At 39.4% G+C, this 18,500-nt stretch overlaps 1 protein-coding gene across 2 annotated transcripts in view; it reads left to right on the top strand.

The window, feature by feature from the left end:
- Positions 1-1,350: 1,350 nt before the first annotated feature.
- Positions 1,351-18,500, top strand: part of DBT (dihydrolipoamide branched chain transacylase E2) — a 41,791-nt gene continuing 24,641 nt past the window's right edge. For both annotated transcript variants that reach the window (XM_063104970.1, XM_063104969.1), the window contains exons 1-3: positions 1,351-1,418; positions 13,642-13,765; positions 16,037-16,112. In XM_063104970.1, the coding sequence (XP_062961040.1) occupies positions 1,368-1,418; positions 13,642-13,765; positions 16,037-16,112 (251 nt within the window). In that variant the 5' untranslated portion in view covers positions 1,351-1,367. The remainder of the gene's footprint in view (positions 1,419-13,641; positions 13,766-16,036; positions 16,113-18,500) is intronic.

The raw sequence follows: 18,500 nt of genomic DNA, 5'->3' as shown, positions 1-18,500 counted from the left end.
TCCTCAGCTGGCTGGTTAGCTCAGTTGGTTAGAGCATGGTGCTCGTTACACCAAGGCCCAGGGTCCAATCCTGTACTGGCCAGCTGCCAAAGGAAAAAAAAATTAGAATTGAAGTTCTTTTGACTATTCCAGATTTTCTCTTAAAGGTAATGATTTAGATTTATTGCTTACAATAAGTTTGTGTGTGTAATAAACTGAAAGGCAATTAAGCCCCCTCCTCCCCAAAGTGCTTGGGTAATATTAAACAGTGAATTTGTGAAATACCTGAGATTATGTTTCACAACCACTAATCTCCAATGTTGAGGATTTATAATGTTATCTTTGTTCCCGTTTTTTTTTTTCCTGTAATTCCTTAGACATCTGTGCAGATTTTCCTTTCCATGTAGGAGGCAAGAACAGACAAATGTCATCATAGAAATTTCTAGAAGTTAGTTTCCTGGTTGCTCTGAGGAAAATTGCCTTTTGTTTTGTTTTTTGCTTCCCCAACTATGATAAACTATGATATGAGAAGATTGCCTATTAAAGAAGGCTCTGCATCTTGTCTTTACCAGTCCCACTTAACCTGAATTTGACGCTTCTTCAAGAGGCAAGTAAATCAAGGTTACGTGTCTGTGACATATATTGCATATGCTAGGCAGCTGCATCTGACAGCATTCTGCAAGAAGGAAAGGCAATGGTAATGACATGTTTATTTAGACACTAGGTAATCATGTTCATCTCTCATGAAAAAAAAGAAATGGAGAAGCCAATTACGGTAATCAAGAACACTCAATTGGAAAATAAAAACAAACCAACAAAAAACCCTCAGTAGGAGTAAGAAAAACCTGTCATCAGGAAGTGTTCCAGTATGGACTTTTGTGAAACAATTAGTGTTACAGAGCCTTGCTACAAAGTATAAAAATGTCCCATTTTCTGTAATCAAGGCGGTGACAACACAAGATGAAGTTGAGGGATGTTTTCCTATTCATGCCTCAGGGCTCACTTCAGCAAACTCTCTCCAGGTAAGCGCCCTTCCTTCACTCCCACTCTTCCTCCCATTACACCGGCTGCTGCGTGGGTGCAGTACTCCCAGGGCAGCGCCTTGCCCAGCAGCGGCCGCCTCCTCCCCCATCCCCCCGCCCCCATCCCCCATCCCCCCGCCCCCCGCCCCCCACCCCGCCCCCCCTTCCCGGCTCCTTCGCTCCCCGCTGGGCTCCCGGCCACCCGGGGCTCAGCTCAGCCCCGCCCCGCTGCCTGGTTGGCTGTGGGAGGCTCGTTCCTCACTCGCCATTGGCCGCTCAGGGGGAGGCACGTTTCCCATCTCTAGATAGGTCGCCGGGCGGAGGCGTCTGTTCCAGCGGCCGCGCCGTAGTCATTTCCGGAGTAAGATGGCTGCGGCACTTGTGCTGAGGATCTGGGGCCGCGATGCGGGGCGGCTGGTAAGCAGGTTTGAGTAGCTCTGAGGCCGGGAAGGAGTGATCGGTGCAGGGTCGTCCAGCAGTGGTGTGTTACTTTCTCCTCGGAGTGCGCCGCGTCTGGGGTACGCGTAACGGAGAGGTGGAGGAATGCATGCAAAACGAGCAGGGAAGGTGGCGAGCCCACCCGTCTGGAGACCCACTCCCTGCCCTTACCTGGGAGCGCTTCTGCCCTCTCTACACCCCGAGGCACAACTAGCCTTTCTCCTCCTTGGCATTTTTATAGGCGCTGGGGATACAGAGCTATATTCATTCAGCATTTATTGAGCACCCACGGTGTGCCAGACACTGGTAACACGACAGTCCAGAGAAAGAGACCGGTCGAGCAAAGAATAGCACCACGGGTCATTGCCTCCGAGCGACTGAGGGGCTTGACTCTCACTCTTTATCCTGTACTTCTCTCCCGTGTCCGCACTACTTATTCCAACATCACCCAGGCTACAACCCACCACCATTTCTCCTGCAATGACCCCTCTTTCACATAGTCTTTTATCACCAAGCGCTGACACATGCCAGTAATGATACCGTTTCACCCTGTTTGCGTGTTTTTCATGGACCACCATGCTCCCCTTTCCCTCGATGTTCCTGCGACGTTCTACCCCTGAGTTTACAAAACTTCCAAGAGTCTCCTGTGTACCAGGTACTGTGCTAGGCACTGGGGATGCAAATGTAAGACAGACAGATACCATCCTTTCCCTCCCAGAGACTGTAACATTGTGGAGGACGACAGGGGAGAGAAAGACAGGTAGATTAAGCAATTACAACCCTGCATGAGAAGTGCTAGGATGGGACAAGTGCATAGAGCTACAGGAACACATAGGTGTGGACACCCGTGGTGGTCATGGGAGTCAGAGAGGAGTTCTCAGAGGATACTGTATAACTTGAATTTGTGAAGGAAAAGTAGGGGGTAACCAGAAGAAGAGGGCTCTTCTCAGCAGCCCCTTACTAAATATTGGCCTCCCTTCTGAGAACTCTTCATTCTTGGCTTCTGTGACACCGCTTCCCAATATTCTTTCTACATCTTTGACCACTTTGTCCCAATGTCCTCTTTCCCTACTCAACTTTTATTTTATTTTGGTGGCTGTCCATTATGGGGATCTGAACTCAAACTCTTCTTGACCTCGCTGTTTTAACACCGCACTCTAACCAAGTGAGCTAATCATTCAGACCCCTACCAAACTTCCAAATATTGGTGTTTGTAAGGGCCTTGACTTTGGCCCTCTGCACTTTTCCTGTTTCTTGGGTTATCTCACTCACTTCTTTGCATGTAGTTACCATCTATGCTGATGATTTTCTAAAGTTCCCCAGTTTTCCAACCAGGTCTACTCCAGACCCATATATCCTACTATCCTGGAAATCTCCAATTTCATTTACATGTGGTGTTTTTCAGCTGCTAGTAATAAAAACCCAACCACTAAGTAGGAAATTAAGTATCCATGTATACAGAGCATCCCAAAATTAGATGGCAGCTGTCATTGATCAAGTGTCTCATCATTATCAGGGTTGTCATTTAAGCAGTAAATCTGGCCTTTCCCTCATAATCACAAGAAGGCTGCTACAAGTTACTCCAAATTCAAGGCAAGAAGGAGGAAAGGGTGTACCAGGCAGACTCACTGGCTTGAACTGTGTGACATAGCTACAGCTAGCAAAAGGAAGCTTGAAAAAGCCAAACTTTATCTCAACAGTGTCTGCCATAATGTCTCAAAGCACATCAGACTCTCTGGACTTCAGAACCAAACCCTCAAACCTGTGTCTCTTGATTTAGCCTGTAACTCTCTCTGAAAAAAATCCAGTCACTATTCTCTATCCCACCTTCAACTGCAGGCATCCAAATACTTCCTAATTGGATTTTCTACCTCCAATCTTGCACCTTCCCAGCCAATCCTTTTTTGTTGTTTTTTTGTTTTTGTTTTTTGTTTGTTTGTTATGCTTTGTTTTTTTGTGGCTGGCCAGTACAGGGATCAAACACTGGACTTTGGTGTTACCAGCACCATGCTCTAACCAACTGAGTTAACCAGCCAGCCTCCAACCCATTCTTTGTAGTGTAGCCAGGGTGATCTTACATAGTAAGACACTTATTTGATAATGTGATCTTCTTGCTTAAAGCTGCCCTCAGCTAAATGTCTAAAAGTTCAAATCACTATGAGGCAATTTATGATCTGGACCTTTCAATCTCTCAGGCTTCATTCTTTACTAAAACTTCCTCACCTCAACCCTGACTCTGATACTTCTCCATGCTTACTCCACACTAAAGTACACTAGAACTCTGTTGAACAACTTGAGTTAATTGAACAAACACTTTCTCTTGATTCCGGACCTTTGCACATGTATTTCCTCTGCTTTAAAGACTCTTGCCTTACTCCCCTATGGCTTTATCTGCAATATATCTCATCCCTTGGGTTACTCCTACTCATACCTAAGGTCATACCTCAACATAGCTTTCTCCAGCTAGGTTCCCTTCCTTTGGGTTCCCTTAACACGCTCTATTTTCTCCGCTATAGCACTGTGTTATAACGACTTCTATCTCTCACTGAGTTGTACATTCCATAACAGAAGTTTTTGTGTCTGTTTTGTTCTCTACGTAATCCCAAGCGCCTGGCACAGTGTAGGCGCTCATAAATATTTGTTGAATGACTCAGTAAAAAGTCTGTTTTTTCTTCTTTTATAAAAAGTTATAAGTAACAAGAGCTCTTGCCACATCTATAGTAAATTAAGATGGCCTTATTATGTTGATTTTACACTTCCCTGGGACATCATGCTTTTGCTTCTGTTTTGATGGCTGGCCAGTACTGGGATTCGAACCCATGACCTTGGTGTTATCACCACCTGCTGTAAACCTGGATATTTTTGAAAGCAAAAGTGGCATTAATAATAACCTTGAGTTACTAGGGGAAAACTGGGATTACCTCAGCAAATTAGGACTGACTGTTCCTATGATATTAAGTGTCTTTAAGTATTGTTCGTGGGAGAATTCAGAGTTGCCTCAATTATAAAATACAGTGGTGTGCCACGTAATGGTGTTTTGTCCCATAAGATTATTATGAAGCTGAAAAATTCCAATCACCTAGTAAGTCGTAGCTGCTGTAACATCGTAGCACAATTACTTTTTTTACAATATAAATTTAGCATATCCTAAGTACAGCGTTTATAAAGTCTACAGTTGTGTACAGTAATGTACTAAGCCTTCACATTCACCCGCCACTCACCCACTGACTCACCCAGAGCAACTTCCAGTCCTGTAAGCTCCATTCATGGTTAAGTGCCCTATACAGGTGTATCATTTTTTATCTTTTATACTGTATTTTTACTGTACCCTTTCTATGTTTGTTGCTTTGCCTCCCATGGATTTGTCACCCCTTTTCCCCTGGGTGACGGAGCCACAAAGGATTACTCAAAGCCCATCTCTTCTAAGCAGTGAGAAACCCTGAAGTGGTTAACCTCCCAGAACCCTCAAGAGAGAGGCATTCCTTTCATTTGGGAAATTAACCATGAATTGGGGTTATTCCGGCATTTATTCTCCAGACCAGGACGTTACAAGAAGAGAACATAGGTGGGGTTATAGTTTAACAGTATAGGCTGATAACATTCAGTAAAACAAGCCATATGACATTCCTTTTTTTTTTTTTTTTCTCTTTATTTTGTCAATATACAAAGTGGTTGATTATTGTGGCCCATTACCGAAACCTCCCTCCCTCCTCCCTCTCCCCCCTCCCTCCCAACAATGTCCTTTCTGTTTGCTTGTCCTATCAACTTCAAGGAATTATAGTTGTTATGTCTCCCCCCCCACCCCCGGTTTTGTGTGTGTGTGTGTGTGTGTGTGTGTGTGTGTGTGTGTGTGTGTGTGTGTGTGAATTTATTTATTTACTTTTAGCTCCCACCAATAAGTGAGAACATGTGGTATTTCTCTTTCTGTGCCTGAACTGTTTCACTTAATATAATTCACTCAAGGTCCATCCATGTTGTTGCAAATGGCAGTATTTCATTCGTTTTTATAGCTGAGTAGTATTCCATTGTGTAGATATACCACATTTTCCGTATCCACTCATCCGATGATGGACATTTGGGCTGGTTCCAACTCTTGGCTATTGTAAAGAGTGCTGCGATGAACATTGGGGAACAGGTATACCTTCGACTTGATGATTTCCATTCCTCTGGGTATATTCCCAGCAGTGGGATAGCTGGGTCATATGGCAGATCTATCTGCAATTGTTTGAGGAACCTCCATACCATTTTCCATAGAGGCTGCACCATTTTGCAGTCCCACCAACAATGTATGAGAGTTCCTTTTTCTCCGCAACCTCGCCAGCATTTACTGTTCAGAGTCTTTTGGATTTTAGCCATCCTAACTGGGGTGAGATGGTATCTCAGTGCGGTTTTGATTTGCGTTTCCCGGATGCTGAGTGATGTTGAGCATTTTTTCATATGTCTGTTGGCCATTTGTATATCTTCCTTAGAGAAATGCCTACTTAGCTCTTTTGCCCATTTTTTAATTGGGTTGCTTGTTTTTTTCTTGTAAAGTTGTTTGAGTTCCTTGTATATTCTGGATATTAATCCTTTGTCAGATGTATATTTTGCAAATATTTTCTCCCACTCTGTTGGTTGTCTTTTAACTCTGTTAATTGTTTCTTTTGCTGTGCAGAACCTCTTTAGTTTGATATAATCCCATTTGTTTATTTTTCCTTTGGTTGCCCATGCTTTTGGGGTCGTATTCATGAAGTCTCTGCCCAGTCCTATTTCCTGAACTGTCTCTCCTATGTTTTCTTTAAGAAGTTTTATTGTTTCAGGGTGTATATTTAATTCTTTAATCCATTTTGAGTTGACTTTAGTGTATGGTGAAAGGTGTGGGTCTAGTTTCATTCTCCTGCATATTGATATCCAGTTCTCCCACCACCATTTGCTAAAAAGGCAGTCTCTTCCCCAGTGTATAGGCTTGGTGACTTTGTCAAAGATCAGATAGCTGTAGGTGTGTGGGTTGATTTCTGGATCCTCTGTTCTATTCCATTGATCAGTGTGTCTGTTTTTATGCCAGTACCATACGGTTTTGGTTATTATAGCTTTGTAGTATAGTTTAAAGTCAGGTAGTGTTATGCCTCCAACTTTATTTTTTTTGCTCAGCGTTGCTTTGGTTATGCGTGGTCTTTTGTTATTCCATATAAATGTCTGGATAGTTCTTTCCATTTCTGAGAAAAATGTCATTGGAATTTTGATGGGGATTGCATTAAATTTGTATATCACTTTGGGTAGTATGGACATTTTCACTATGTTGATTCTTCCAATCCAAGAGCATGGGATATCTTTCCATCTTCTTGTATCCTCTCTAATTTCTCTCAGCAGTGGTTTGTAGTTCTCATTATAGAGATTTTTCACCTCCTTGGTTAACTCAATTCCTAAGTATTTTATTTTATTGGTGGCTATTGTAAATGGGCAGGCTTTCTTGATTTCTCGTTCTGCATGTTCACTATTGGAGAATAGAAATGCTACTGATTTTTGTGTGTTGATTTTGTATCCTGCTACTGTGCTGAAGTCATTTATCACCTCCAAGAGTTTTTTTGTAGAGGCTTTAGGCTGTTCGATATATAGGATCATGTCATCTGCAAACAGGGACAGTTTGACTTCATCTTTTCCAATCTGAATGCCCTTTATTTCCTTCTCTTCTCTGATTGCTCTGGCTAGTACTTCCAACACTATGTTGAATAGGAGTGGTGAGAGTGGGCATCCTTGTCTAGTTCCTGTTCTTAAAGGAAAAGCTTTCAGCTTTTCCCCATTCAGGATGATATTGGCAGTGGGTTTATCATATATGGCTTTAATTATGTTGAGATACTTTCTGTCTATACCTAACTTATAGAGGGTCTTTGTCATGAATGAGTGTTGAATTTTATCAAATGCTTTTTCAGCATCTGTAGAGATGATCATATGGTCCTTGTGTTTGAGTTTATTAATATGGTGTATCACATTTATTGATTTGCGTATGTTGAACCAACCTTGCATCCCTGGGATGATTCCCACTTGATCGTGGTGAATAATTTTACGTATGTGTTGCTGTATTCTGTTTGCTAATATTTTAGTGAGGATTTTTGCATCTATATTCATCAAGGATATCGGCCTGTAGTTTTCTTTTTTGGTTATATCTTTATCTGGTTTGGGTATCAGGATGATGTTTGCTTCATAGAAAGAGTTCGGGAGACTTGCGTCCATTTCAATCTTTTGGAATAGTTTGTAAAGAATCGGTGTCAATTCCTCTTTGAATGTTTGGTAAAATACTGCTGTGAATCCATCTGATCCTGGGCTTTTCTTTGTTGGGAGCCTTCTGATAACAGCTTCAATCTCCTTTGTTGTTATTGGTCTGTTCAAACTTTCTACGTCTTCATGGTTCAGGTTTGGGAGCTTGTGTGTGTCCAGAAATTTATCCATTTCTTCCAGATTTTCAAATTTGTTGGCGTATAGTTGTTTATAGTAGTCTCGAATGATTCCTTGTATTTCAGATGAATCAGTTGTAATATCGCCTTTTTCATTTTTAATTTTTGTTATTTGAGTCTTCTCTCTTCTTTTTTATCTTTGTTAGCCATGCTAATTGTTTGTCAATTTCATTTATCTTTTCAAAAAACCAACTTTTTGATTCATTGATCTTTTGTATTGTTTTTTGGGTTTCAATTTCATTCAGTTCTGTTCTGATCTTAATAATTTCTTTCCGTCTGCTAACTTGAAGTTTAGATTGTTCTTGTTTTTCTAGATCTTTAAGGTGAAGTGTTAGGTTGTTCACTTGCCATCTTTCCATTCTTCTGAGGTGAGCATTTAATGCAATAAATTTCCCCCTTAATACTGCTTTTGCAGTATCCCACAGGTTTTGGTATGATGTATCATTATTTTCATTAGTTTCAATAAATTTTTTGATTTCCTGCTTGATTTCTTCTTGGACCCATATGTCATTAAGTAGAATGTTGTTTAATTTCCATGTGTTTGTATAGTTTCCAGAATTTCGTTTGTTATTGATTTCTAGTTTTAATCCATTATGGTCTGAGAAAATACATGGGATAATTCCAATTTTTTTGAATTTGTTGAGACTTGAATTATGACCTAATATGTGATCTATCCTGGAGAATGATCCATGTGCTGACGAGAAGAATGAATATTCTGAGGTTGTTGGATGGAATGTTCTGTAGATATCTGCCAAGTCCAATTGGTCTAGAGTATTGTTTAGATCTTGTGTTTCTCTGCTGATTCTTTGCCTAGATGATTTGTCCAATATTGACAGTGGGTTGTTCAGGTCCCCTGCTATTATGGTATTAGTGTCTGTTTCCTCCTTTAGGTCTAGTAGAGTTTGTTTAATAAATCTGGCTGCTCCAACATTGGGTGCGTACATATTTATGATTGTTATGTCTTCTTGATGGATCAGTCCTTTTATCATTATGTAGTGTCCCTCATTGTCTCTTTTTATGGTTTTTAGTTTAAAATCTACTTTGTCAGATATAAGAATACCTACCCCAGGTCGTTTTTCTTTTCTGTTTGCATGGTAAATCTTTTTCCATCCTTTCACTCTTAGTCTATGTGAGTCTTTATGGGTGAGGTGGGTCTCTTGAAGGCAGCATATAGTTGGGTCCTCCTTTTTGATCCAGTCAGCCAGTCTGTGTCTTTTGTTTGGGGAATTTAAGCCTTTTACATTAAGAGTTGTTATTGAATATTGTTGATTTATTCCTAGCATTTTGTTGATTGTTGTTTGGTTGTCTTAGGTGTCTTTTGTTCCTTGCTTTCTGATTTACTGTTTGCTTTCTTTGTTTGTTGGTTCCTTAGGTTGTAGATAGCCTTTTTGTTTGTTTGTTTTCTTCATGAATGCCATTTTTATTATACTAGTGGGTTTTGATTTTTCTTGGGTTTTTATGGCAGTGGTAGTTATTTTTCAGAACCAAACCCAGTACTCCCTTGAGGATTTCTTGTAAGGGTGGTCGTGTGGTGGTGAACTCCCGCAGTTTTTGTTTGTCTGAGAAATATAGTATTTGCCCTTCATTTCGGAAGGATAGCCTTGCAGGGTAGAGTATTCTTGGCTGAAAATCTCTGTCTTTTAGTATTTTGAATATATCATCCCATTTCTTTCTAGCTTTTAGGGTTTGTGATGAAAAGTCTGATGTTAGCCTGATTGGGGCTCCCTTATAGGTGATTTGATGCTTCTCTCTTGCAGCTTTTAAGATTCTCTCTTTGTCTTTGAGTTTTACCAATTTGACTATAACATGTCTTGGAGAAGACCTTTTTGCGTTGAATACGTTTGGAGATCATTGAGCTTCCTGGATCTGAAGATCTGTGATTTTTCCTATACCTGGGAAGTTTTCTGCCACTCTTTTGTTGAATATGTTTTCAATGCAATCTCCGTTTTCCTCCCCTTCTGGAATACCCATGACTCAGATATTTGAGCACTTAAGGTTGTCTGATATCTCTCTCAAATTTTCTTCAATGTCTTTGATTCTTTTTTCTTTTTTTTTGTCTGCTTGTGTTATTTCAAACAGCCCATCTTCAAGTTCAGAGGTTCTCTCTTCAACTTCCACAAGCCTGTTGGTTAAGCTCTCCGTTGTGTTTTTTATTTCGCTGAATAACTTCTTCATTTCAGCGAGTTCTGCTACATTTTTTTTCAGGGCATTGATTTCCTTGTACATTTTCTCTTTCAGGTCCTGTATACTTTTCCTCATTTCATCATGATGTCTAGCTCACTTTTCTTGTATTTCATTCAGTTTCCTTAGAATTATCACTTGAAATTCCTTGTCAGTCATTTCAAGGGCTTCTTGTTCTTTAGGATCTAGAGCTTGAGATTTATTATCTTTTTGTGGTGTACTTTCTTGATTTTTCGTATTTCTGGTATCTTTTCTTTGATGTTTATTCATTGTGGCTGGGGGTTTCACAGTCCACAGGTTTGACACTATTGACTGACTACGATGTTGCTGTGGTTGCCAATTTGGTATCGCTACCTCAGTGACTCCCTGTTCCGTGCGCTCTGGTCCGGGCTGCTGGGATGTGCCGAGGCACCGCAGAGCGTGTGGTTTCTGCAGAGCTTCCCCTTCCCCTGCAGGATGTCTCCCTTCTCTGTGCGCGCTAGGCTGGGCTTGGGATGGAACCGGGTGGCGGTGGTGAAGCCTACCTGCTGCTGGATTGCGCGGCAGCAGCGTGGACCCTGTGGAGTTCCCGCCTCCCCTGCTGGACGTTTCCCCGCTCTGTGTGCACTGGGCTGGGTTGGGAATGAAGCTGGGTGGCGGCAGTGAAGCCTACCTGTTGGATCACGCAGTGGCTGCCCCGCAGGGCATGTGGTCTCCGTGGAGCTTCTGCCTCTCCTGCTGGACGTCTCCCTGTCTCAGCTGTGGGTTGATTCACTTCCAGCTCCAGGGATGGGCGGGTCGGGGTGGGGGGTCAGAAGCCGTGGTCACCGCTGCATCCCGGGGTGACACACGCTGGCTCAGGCCTCGATGTTTCCACGTCTGCGGCTGCGACTGCGATGCGGGCTGTGGCGCACCGGCGGGTCGCACATGCGGGTTGGGGGAATATTCCCGGTTCTCGGCAGGGTAAAGACACCCTTTCGAAGCCATTCCTTTGCGCTGATTCTGCTACAGCTGCATCTGGCGCTGGCCTCAGGCTGCTTCTACTCGTGGTGGAAAAGCGGCAGGCAGCTCTCCTCTTCCGCCATCTTGACCTGATCCAGATGACATTCCATAATGCAATTTAAGTGATCCACCAACAAAAGCTTTATCTTAGCAAACATTCCTTCTCCTGACAGCAGCTTCCCAGTATCTTTACATATCAATCAATAACTTGTCTCTCTTTGAACCAGCAGCCTTGCTGTGTTACAATTCTTTATCTTACAACAGAGACTATATAGCCTGGGGAAAATTTTCTGTTTTTTGCAAGGTCAACATTTTATTTGTACTTTTAAGAAGTTAGACTAAACCTGAAAGTACAAGAAACTAGGCCCTGTGAAATATATTTGCTTTATAGTATACTCCACAATGTTTAGATATATTTAGGTACACACATGCTTACCATTGTGTTACAATTGCCTGTAGTATTCAGTACAGTAACATGCTATTTAGCTTTGTAGGCTAGGTGTGGTAAGCTGTATCATCTTGGTTTGTGTAAGTATAGTCTGTGATGTTTGCACGACAAAATCGCATAAGAACTTATTTCTCTGAACACATCCCTGTTTAGTGACACCGTACTTCAAAACTTTCATTTACTGTCTCTAAATTTTATGTCTGATGAAGTGTTATTTACTCCTTTGAGAGCCAGGGTTATGGGAGTTGGAGAAAGAGAAGAACCAATAAAATGGGGGTGTTTGGGAAAGAGAATTTTTCACTACCTGCTGTTTTATTTGTTCCTTTTTTTTTGGCAGCTGGCAGGTAGGGGGATCCAAACCCCTGACTTCAGTGTTAAAAGTCGCACTCGGGCCAACTGAACTAACTGGACAGCCCCTGCTAAGTTTTAAGTTATCAATTTTAATTATTTTAGTTAGAGTTTATGTTTCTTCAGTGTTAATGTTGATAAGAATAAAATATAGATATTGTAAAGATTAGTTGATTTAGGATGATCTCTTTAAAACTAACATTCATGATTTAAGATTTTTCGTATTTTAGGAAAGGGATCTTCAGTTTTTCTTCATGTTCAGAAATCAGTAACAGCTTGGAAATTAAAGTGAAAAATCACTTAAGAATTTAAATGTATTGTTCCTATCAGTCAACCAAACTTTTGGTTTTATATTATTTGCTATCAGAAAAAAGAACAAAATTCTTGTTTATAAATATTAAAACATGACTATAATACATAGAATAATGTGTGCTAGAACATAACTTTAAAATTTTAAGGGCTAAAAAAAAAGTAAAAATTTTTTTTTTTTTTAAAGATGACTGGTTAAGGGGATCTTAACCCTTGACTTGGTGTTGTCAGCACCACGCTCAGCCGGTGAGTGAACCGGCCATCCCTATATAGGATCCGAACCAAGTGAGCCACAGGCCGGCCCTAAAAAAGTACATTTTAAGGGCTAATTGCCATTAACCAATAAGATGTAACTTTTTTTAAAAAAAATGACTCTCTCCTACATAAATGAAAAAGTTTCAAATATATATCAGTATTCTCAGACATTCTAAGAAGGTTAGAAATTTCTGTAGTTTATGTTTAAAGTGTGAAGTAGTTAATCAGGTGTTAATAACATTGAAAAAAATTTTTTTTTTCTTTTTTTTGGCAGCTAGCCTGTACAGGGATCCAAACCTTTGACTTTGGTGTTATAACACCAGGTTCTAACCAACTGATCTAACTGTCCAGCTCCCTAATAACACTGAAATACTAACTTTCAAAATAAAACATTTTGGGTCAGCCCGTGGCTCACTTGGGAGAGTGTGGTGCTGATAATACCAAGGCCACAGGTTCAGATCCCAATATGGGGATGGCCGGTTAGCTCACGTGGGACAGTGTGGTGCTGACAACACCAAGGGTTAAGATCCCCTCACTGGTCATCTTTTTTTAAAAACAAAAACCAAAAAACAAAATAAAACATTTTGCCTTTCAGACACTTAGGTTTTTATGTAGCCAGTTGAATAATTTCTTTAACATGTTATCTTGTGTTATACTGAGATTTAACTTTTTTATATGATGCTTTTTTTTTTTTATTGGTGGCTGGCCAGTAACAGAGATCAAACCATGGACCTTGGTGGTATCAGCACCACTGTTCTAAACAATGCTGTAACCAGTTGAGCTAACCAGCCAGCCCTAGATACTAACAGTAACTTTAGAATTCTTTAGTAGTCTTATCTCAGGAAGTCATATGACTTAAGCATACTCACAAGCTGATGTGTTTATACAGAATTCACTGTTAAATTTTTTTTTAACTTTTATAAGGAATCTTGGGCAAGGACCATAAACATATGCACAAATCTGAACTATAGGATATAATATTACTAAACAAAAGAACAAAATGTTCTCTGTGTGCTAGAATTTGAGTTCCTGTGATTTCGTAAACAAATATTTAAGAAAATAACCATCTTCATAAACTTGATTGTCACTGCTGCCAAGTATTCTGGTTTCTGCCTCGATAATTTCATGTTTATATTGTGATAATGATTGTTCTACTTCTTAAATAGAATTGAAATTCAATACATGATTAAAGAGACAAGGCATTAAGATCATTTATAAATGCTTTTATGTTTTATTTTCTCATCTGTAGATTTGTGTTCGCTATTTTCAAACATGTACAAACGTTCATGTTTTGAAGCCAAAATGTGTGTGTGTCTTCGGCTATCCTTCATTCAAGTATAGTCATCCACATTCCTTGCTCAAAACAACTGCTGGTAAGTATGATCTTAAGACAGCATATATAAAATCATATTTTGTACCTTAATCAATACTTTTTTTTTTTTTTTTTTTTAATAATTGAAGACTTATCAAAGTAAAAAAGATTGACCCTATATTTCTATCCTGGCTCTCCCTGCATCTATTTCCCATTTTCTTTTTTCTCACTCTCTACTTCACATACTTCCCTTAAAACTGTGTCTTCATAATGTTGGGATTGGGTTGTGTTGGGCCATCTACCTTTTATTTTTATTGCTGGCTGGTATAGGAATCAGCCCCCCGACCTTGGTGTTATCAGTACCATGCTCTAACCATCTGACTCATCTAAGTACGATAGTTAGCCATCTCAGTTAAAGTAAATTGTTGGCTTAATAGGAGTATCTTTGTGTCCTTGTACACTATACTATTGTTTGTTGGGTGAAGCACTTAATCTGTCATGTTAAGATGGTATAATGAAACCAGCATCATGTGCTCCTAAATAGAAAGTTCCCTGGCTTTTACCATTTTCTTACCTGTCCCCCATCTTTTTTTAAGCTCTGTAAAAAACTTGAGGACTTAAGTATTAGATTTGGCAGGGGCACAAGGACTTTTTCCCCTGACATTCTATTCAGAACCCTCATAAAGAATCCTAGATTTTGTTATATCATTTAAACTTTTGACAGATATGTGGGGCCTCAGTCTGGGCTAGCAATGAAAAATAGGGGAATTCCAGGCAGACCCCACCCTTGAGTTCAGTCAATCCTTCCATTCTTTTTATATGTCAGCCTAAGATATGTAAACCTTACCTTCACTACTTTTTAAATGAGATTTCTATTATTAAAAGTTGATCTTTTTTTTTTTTTTTTTTTTATTTCCCAGTGTAAAACAGAGGCCATTCAAGTAGAAACTCCAACTTCCTGCTCTAGCCTCTAAATACTTATCCTGAACTTTGGGTTTCTAGATCCACCAATTTCAGGCTACATGGGTTCCTGGTCTACCAATCACCAGCTGTATAACTTTGAGCAGGTTACTTAATTTCTCTCAGTTTCATCATCTGGAAAATGGGAGTAATCATAGTATTTAACTGATTGTATTGTGAGAATTTATTCATTCAACAACAAATATTTATTGATCACCTGTTGGATGCGAAGGCACTGCTCTAGGTGCTTGGATATATCAGTAAACAAAACAAAGATCCTTATACTTGGTGGATTAATTTTTTTAAGGCTTTTGATACTAAGTGCCAAACTCCTTTTCAGAAAGGTGCCAATTTATACTCTGAGCAGTAGGCTGTGAAAGGGCCCCACGTACCAGAGAGGAAACAAGAGGTACCAAATACCTCCACATCCAAAATGTATTTTGCACTTCTTTACTGCCAACTTAACTCCTCATATCTATCAAAGATAATTTTACAATCTTAATCAACTTTGTTTTTTGTTTTTGTTTTTGGTGGCTGGGCCAGTCTAGGGATCAGAATCCTTGACCTGGTGTTGTAACAACATACTGTAACCAACTGACCTAACCGACCAACCTCTTTGTTGTATATCTTATAGGGAAATATGGTTAATGATATTCTAAAGACAGAGGAGCACTCCTGAATAAGTCCAGAGTCATTTGTTAACCTGGAAAAGTGAGCGGGCCCATATTTGCTTTCTATTGACCAGAAATACTTTCTCTTTTAAGAATAATTATCATTGGCATCTAAGTGTTTTAAAAAGGGGAGAGAAATTTTAAAAGGGGCAGAAGGTGAAAAGAGGAAAATGAAGACTTAGGGATAAGTTGGCAGAAAATGGTTTGGGAAAATAAAAATTTTCTATCAAGTCTGCTAGGTATAGAACTGCCTGATGTTTAGCCACTAAAAATGAGAATAGTTATATGAAATCAAAAGAGATATAACTGAGAACAGACCGTTAATGGTTGTTATAGCTTCATAACGTGAAATAAGGACATCCCACTGGGTCTCTCTTTGTATAATATCTTTGTTTTATTTTCTGTTCATTACTGTTGTTTCAAAATCTCATTAATATGTTAGTAGGGCCTACTATAACCCTGTGAAAGAACATTATTTTGGAAGTTGGAAAATAAAAATTCTGTGGCAGTGTCAGTAGGTCTGGGTCATGAAATAATTTATTCAAATCTTTAATGGTTATAAATAATCATTATGCTTTTAAAAATTATAAAATGCTGTTTTTCTATCTGTGCTTGAGAACATTTTCTAATTTAATATGTAAAAGCATTTATGGGTAACACGTTGAATATTTAATGAGATCATTTCTCATTTGTCTTTGAAGCTCTGTGTGGACAGGTTGTTCAATTCAAACTCTCAGACATTGGAGAAGGGATTAGAGAAGTAACTGTTAAAGAATGGTAAGTTAATCTGAAAAAGATTGTAAGTCAATATAAAAATAATTTAAGTACAAATAAGTAGCAATCAATTTAAACTGAGAACTTCTTTATATAAAATATAATGCTTTTTAAAATAATTTTTGTGTTTTGGTGGCTGGCCAGTACAGGGATCTGAACCCATGACCTTGGTGTGATAAGGCTGTGCTCTAACCAACTGACTAACTATAAAGTCCTATAAAGCTTTTTTTAAAGCAGTAAGGTAGAATTACTTTGTGTTGACAATATGCTGGTGACAGAATTTATCGTACATTAAGGTATTTTATTTGATTTTATTAAGGATTTTTTTTCCCTCTTTTTTTAAATTTTTTTTTTTTTTTTGTCTTTTTTGTGACCTGCACTCAGCCAGTGAGTGCACTGGCCAGTCCTATATAGGATCCGAACCCGCGGCGGGAGAGTTGCTGCGCTCCCAGCACTGCACTCTCCCGAGTGTGCCACGGGCTCGGCCCTTTCCCTCTTAAAAAAAAAAAATTCCTGGGCTGGCCCATGGCTCACTCGGGAGAGTGTGGTGCTGATAACACCAAGGCCACAGGTTTGGATCCCATATAGGGATGGCCGGTTAGCTCACTGGGTGAGCGTGGTACTGACAACACCAAGTCAAGGGTTAAGATCCCCCTACCGGTCATCTTTAAAAAAAAAAAAAAAAAAAAAAAAATTCCTTTTCTGCCCACCTCTCACTTCAACTAAAAAGAGAAATTAACCTCTAAAAAATGATAAACTGACATAAGACCACTTCTTTAAAACCATTTAATGTATAAACTTACAATTTCCTTCCAAATTATTTTAAAATCATCATGTAATCTAAGCTTTCTTTTTCTTTCTTTTTTTTTTAAAAAACCGGTGAAGCCCTTGACTTGGTGTCATCAGCACCACGGTCTCCCAGTGAGCTAACCGGCCATCCCTATATAGGGATCTGAACCTGCGGCCTTGGTGTCATCAGCACCACGCTCTCCCAAGTGAGCCACAGGCTGGCCCTTAAGCCTTCTTTACTGTAGTGAAAGTGACTTCAGTCGGTACTGACTTCAGTAAGAATATTAAGTATTTTTGATTCACCATTACCTGACAGAGTTTGCCTGTATGTTTAGAACAGGTTAAAATACGTTACCAAAGGCACAAATCAAAAAATAATTTTTGAAACCGTTAAAAAGTTAACAAAAAAATGGGCAAGAATTTTAGAAGTAGCAGTTAAGATTGAGTAAATAGATTTTTTTTTCTTTTTTTCCCCACCATAGTTTTATACTGTTACAGATCCTTTTAAGAATTTGATTCAACCACCTGGGCATTCTTTTCCTGCACTTCTTATCCTTATTGCTTTGTAAGTTAAAGGAGAACTGTAAAAAACAAACATACCTTACAGTTCTGTCTCTAGTGGCCAAGTGGGATTGTGGAAAGAGTAATGGGCTTCAAATCAGAAGAGCCTGACCTGGGAAGCTTGTTAGCTGTCTTACCTGTCTACTGAATCTCTGTCTCTTAATGTGTAAAATGAGGATAATAGTACTTGCTCTGCCAACTCATAGGGGTTGTTGAAGGGATCAAATAACGTAATGTATAGGAAATGCCTTTAAAGTCTGTTAAGTATTATGCACATTTAAGTTATTGATACCTTCTTTCTATGACCAAGTCTACTGTCTAGATTTTTTATTTTTATTTTTTTTTAACATTTCTTAATTTCTCCCTCTTATTCATTCTCTAGATTCATATGCCAAGTATTGGGTTTAAGGCTCTTGGAAGAAGGAATCAATTCATCCTTAATGAAATTCTAATAGTTCTTTAAATGAGAAATCATCTGATTAATTTTTCAGAAGTTCTTTTAGAAATATTAAGAGCTTCTCTGAACTTTGTGTGTCCTTTCTCTAACTTAATATCTATAAATAACTCAAGGAAAAAATTCATATGTATTTTATTGCACTTGGTAAAATGCTAAGCAGAATTCTGTTCTATAGAATGGAGCCTGAGAATAGAAATTTGAATATGTGAGGAAAGCATAATTCAACAGAAGATAATGTGGTTTTGTATAAAGGGCAGTAAAACCTCACTTATTCTTAGAATTAGTGGGAACAAATCTTTTTTTTTGAACATTGATATGTTTATTGAACAAAGCAGATATCTTCATTTGCCACATCCCTCCACGTGCTCAGCTTCATGTGAATGGGTTTGCTGTTGTTCAGATTCACTTGTCATGTATACTCAGACTGAGTAAGGTGACATCTAATGAAAGTCTATCACAGGCACTGGGCCAGGGCTAAGCCAGTCCTTCTGGCAACTGGCATCAATGCTCCTGCATCTTTTTGGGGGAGGAGGAGGGGATTTCCATACCCTGGGATGCTCTGCAAGGTAGGAGAGAAAAAAAAA

The sequence above is a fragment of the Cynocephalus volans genome, chromosome 8, assembly GCF_027409185.1.
Source record: "Cynocephalus volans isolate mCynVol1 chromosome 8, mCynVol1.pri, whole genome shotgun sequence".
NCBI lineage: Eukaryota > Metazoa > Chordata > Mammalia > Dermoptera > Cynocephalidae > Cynocephalus > Cynocephalus volans.
Note: the sequence above shows the minus strand (reverse complement) of the source record. Positions and strands in the feature narration are given on the sequence as shown.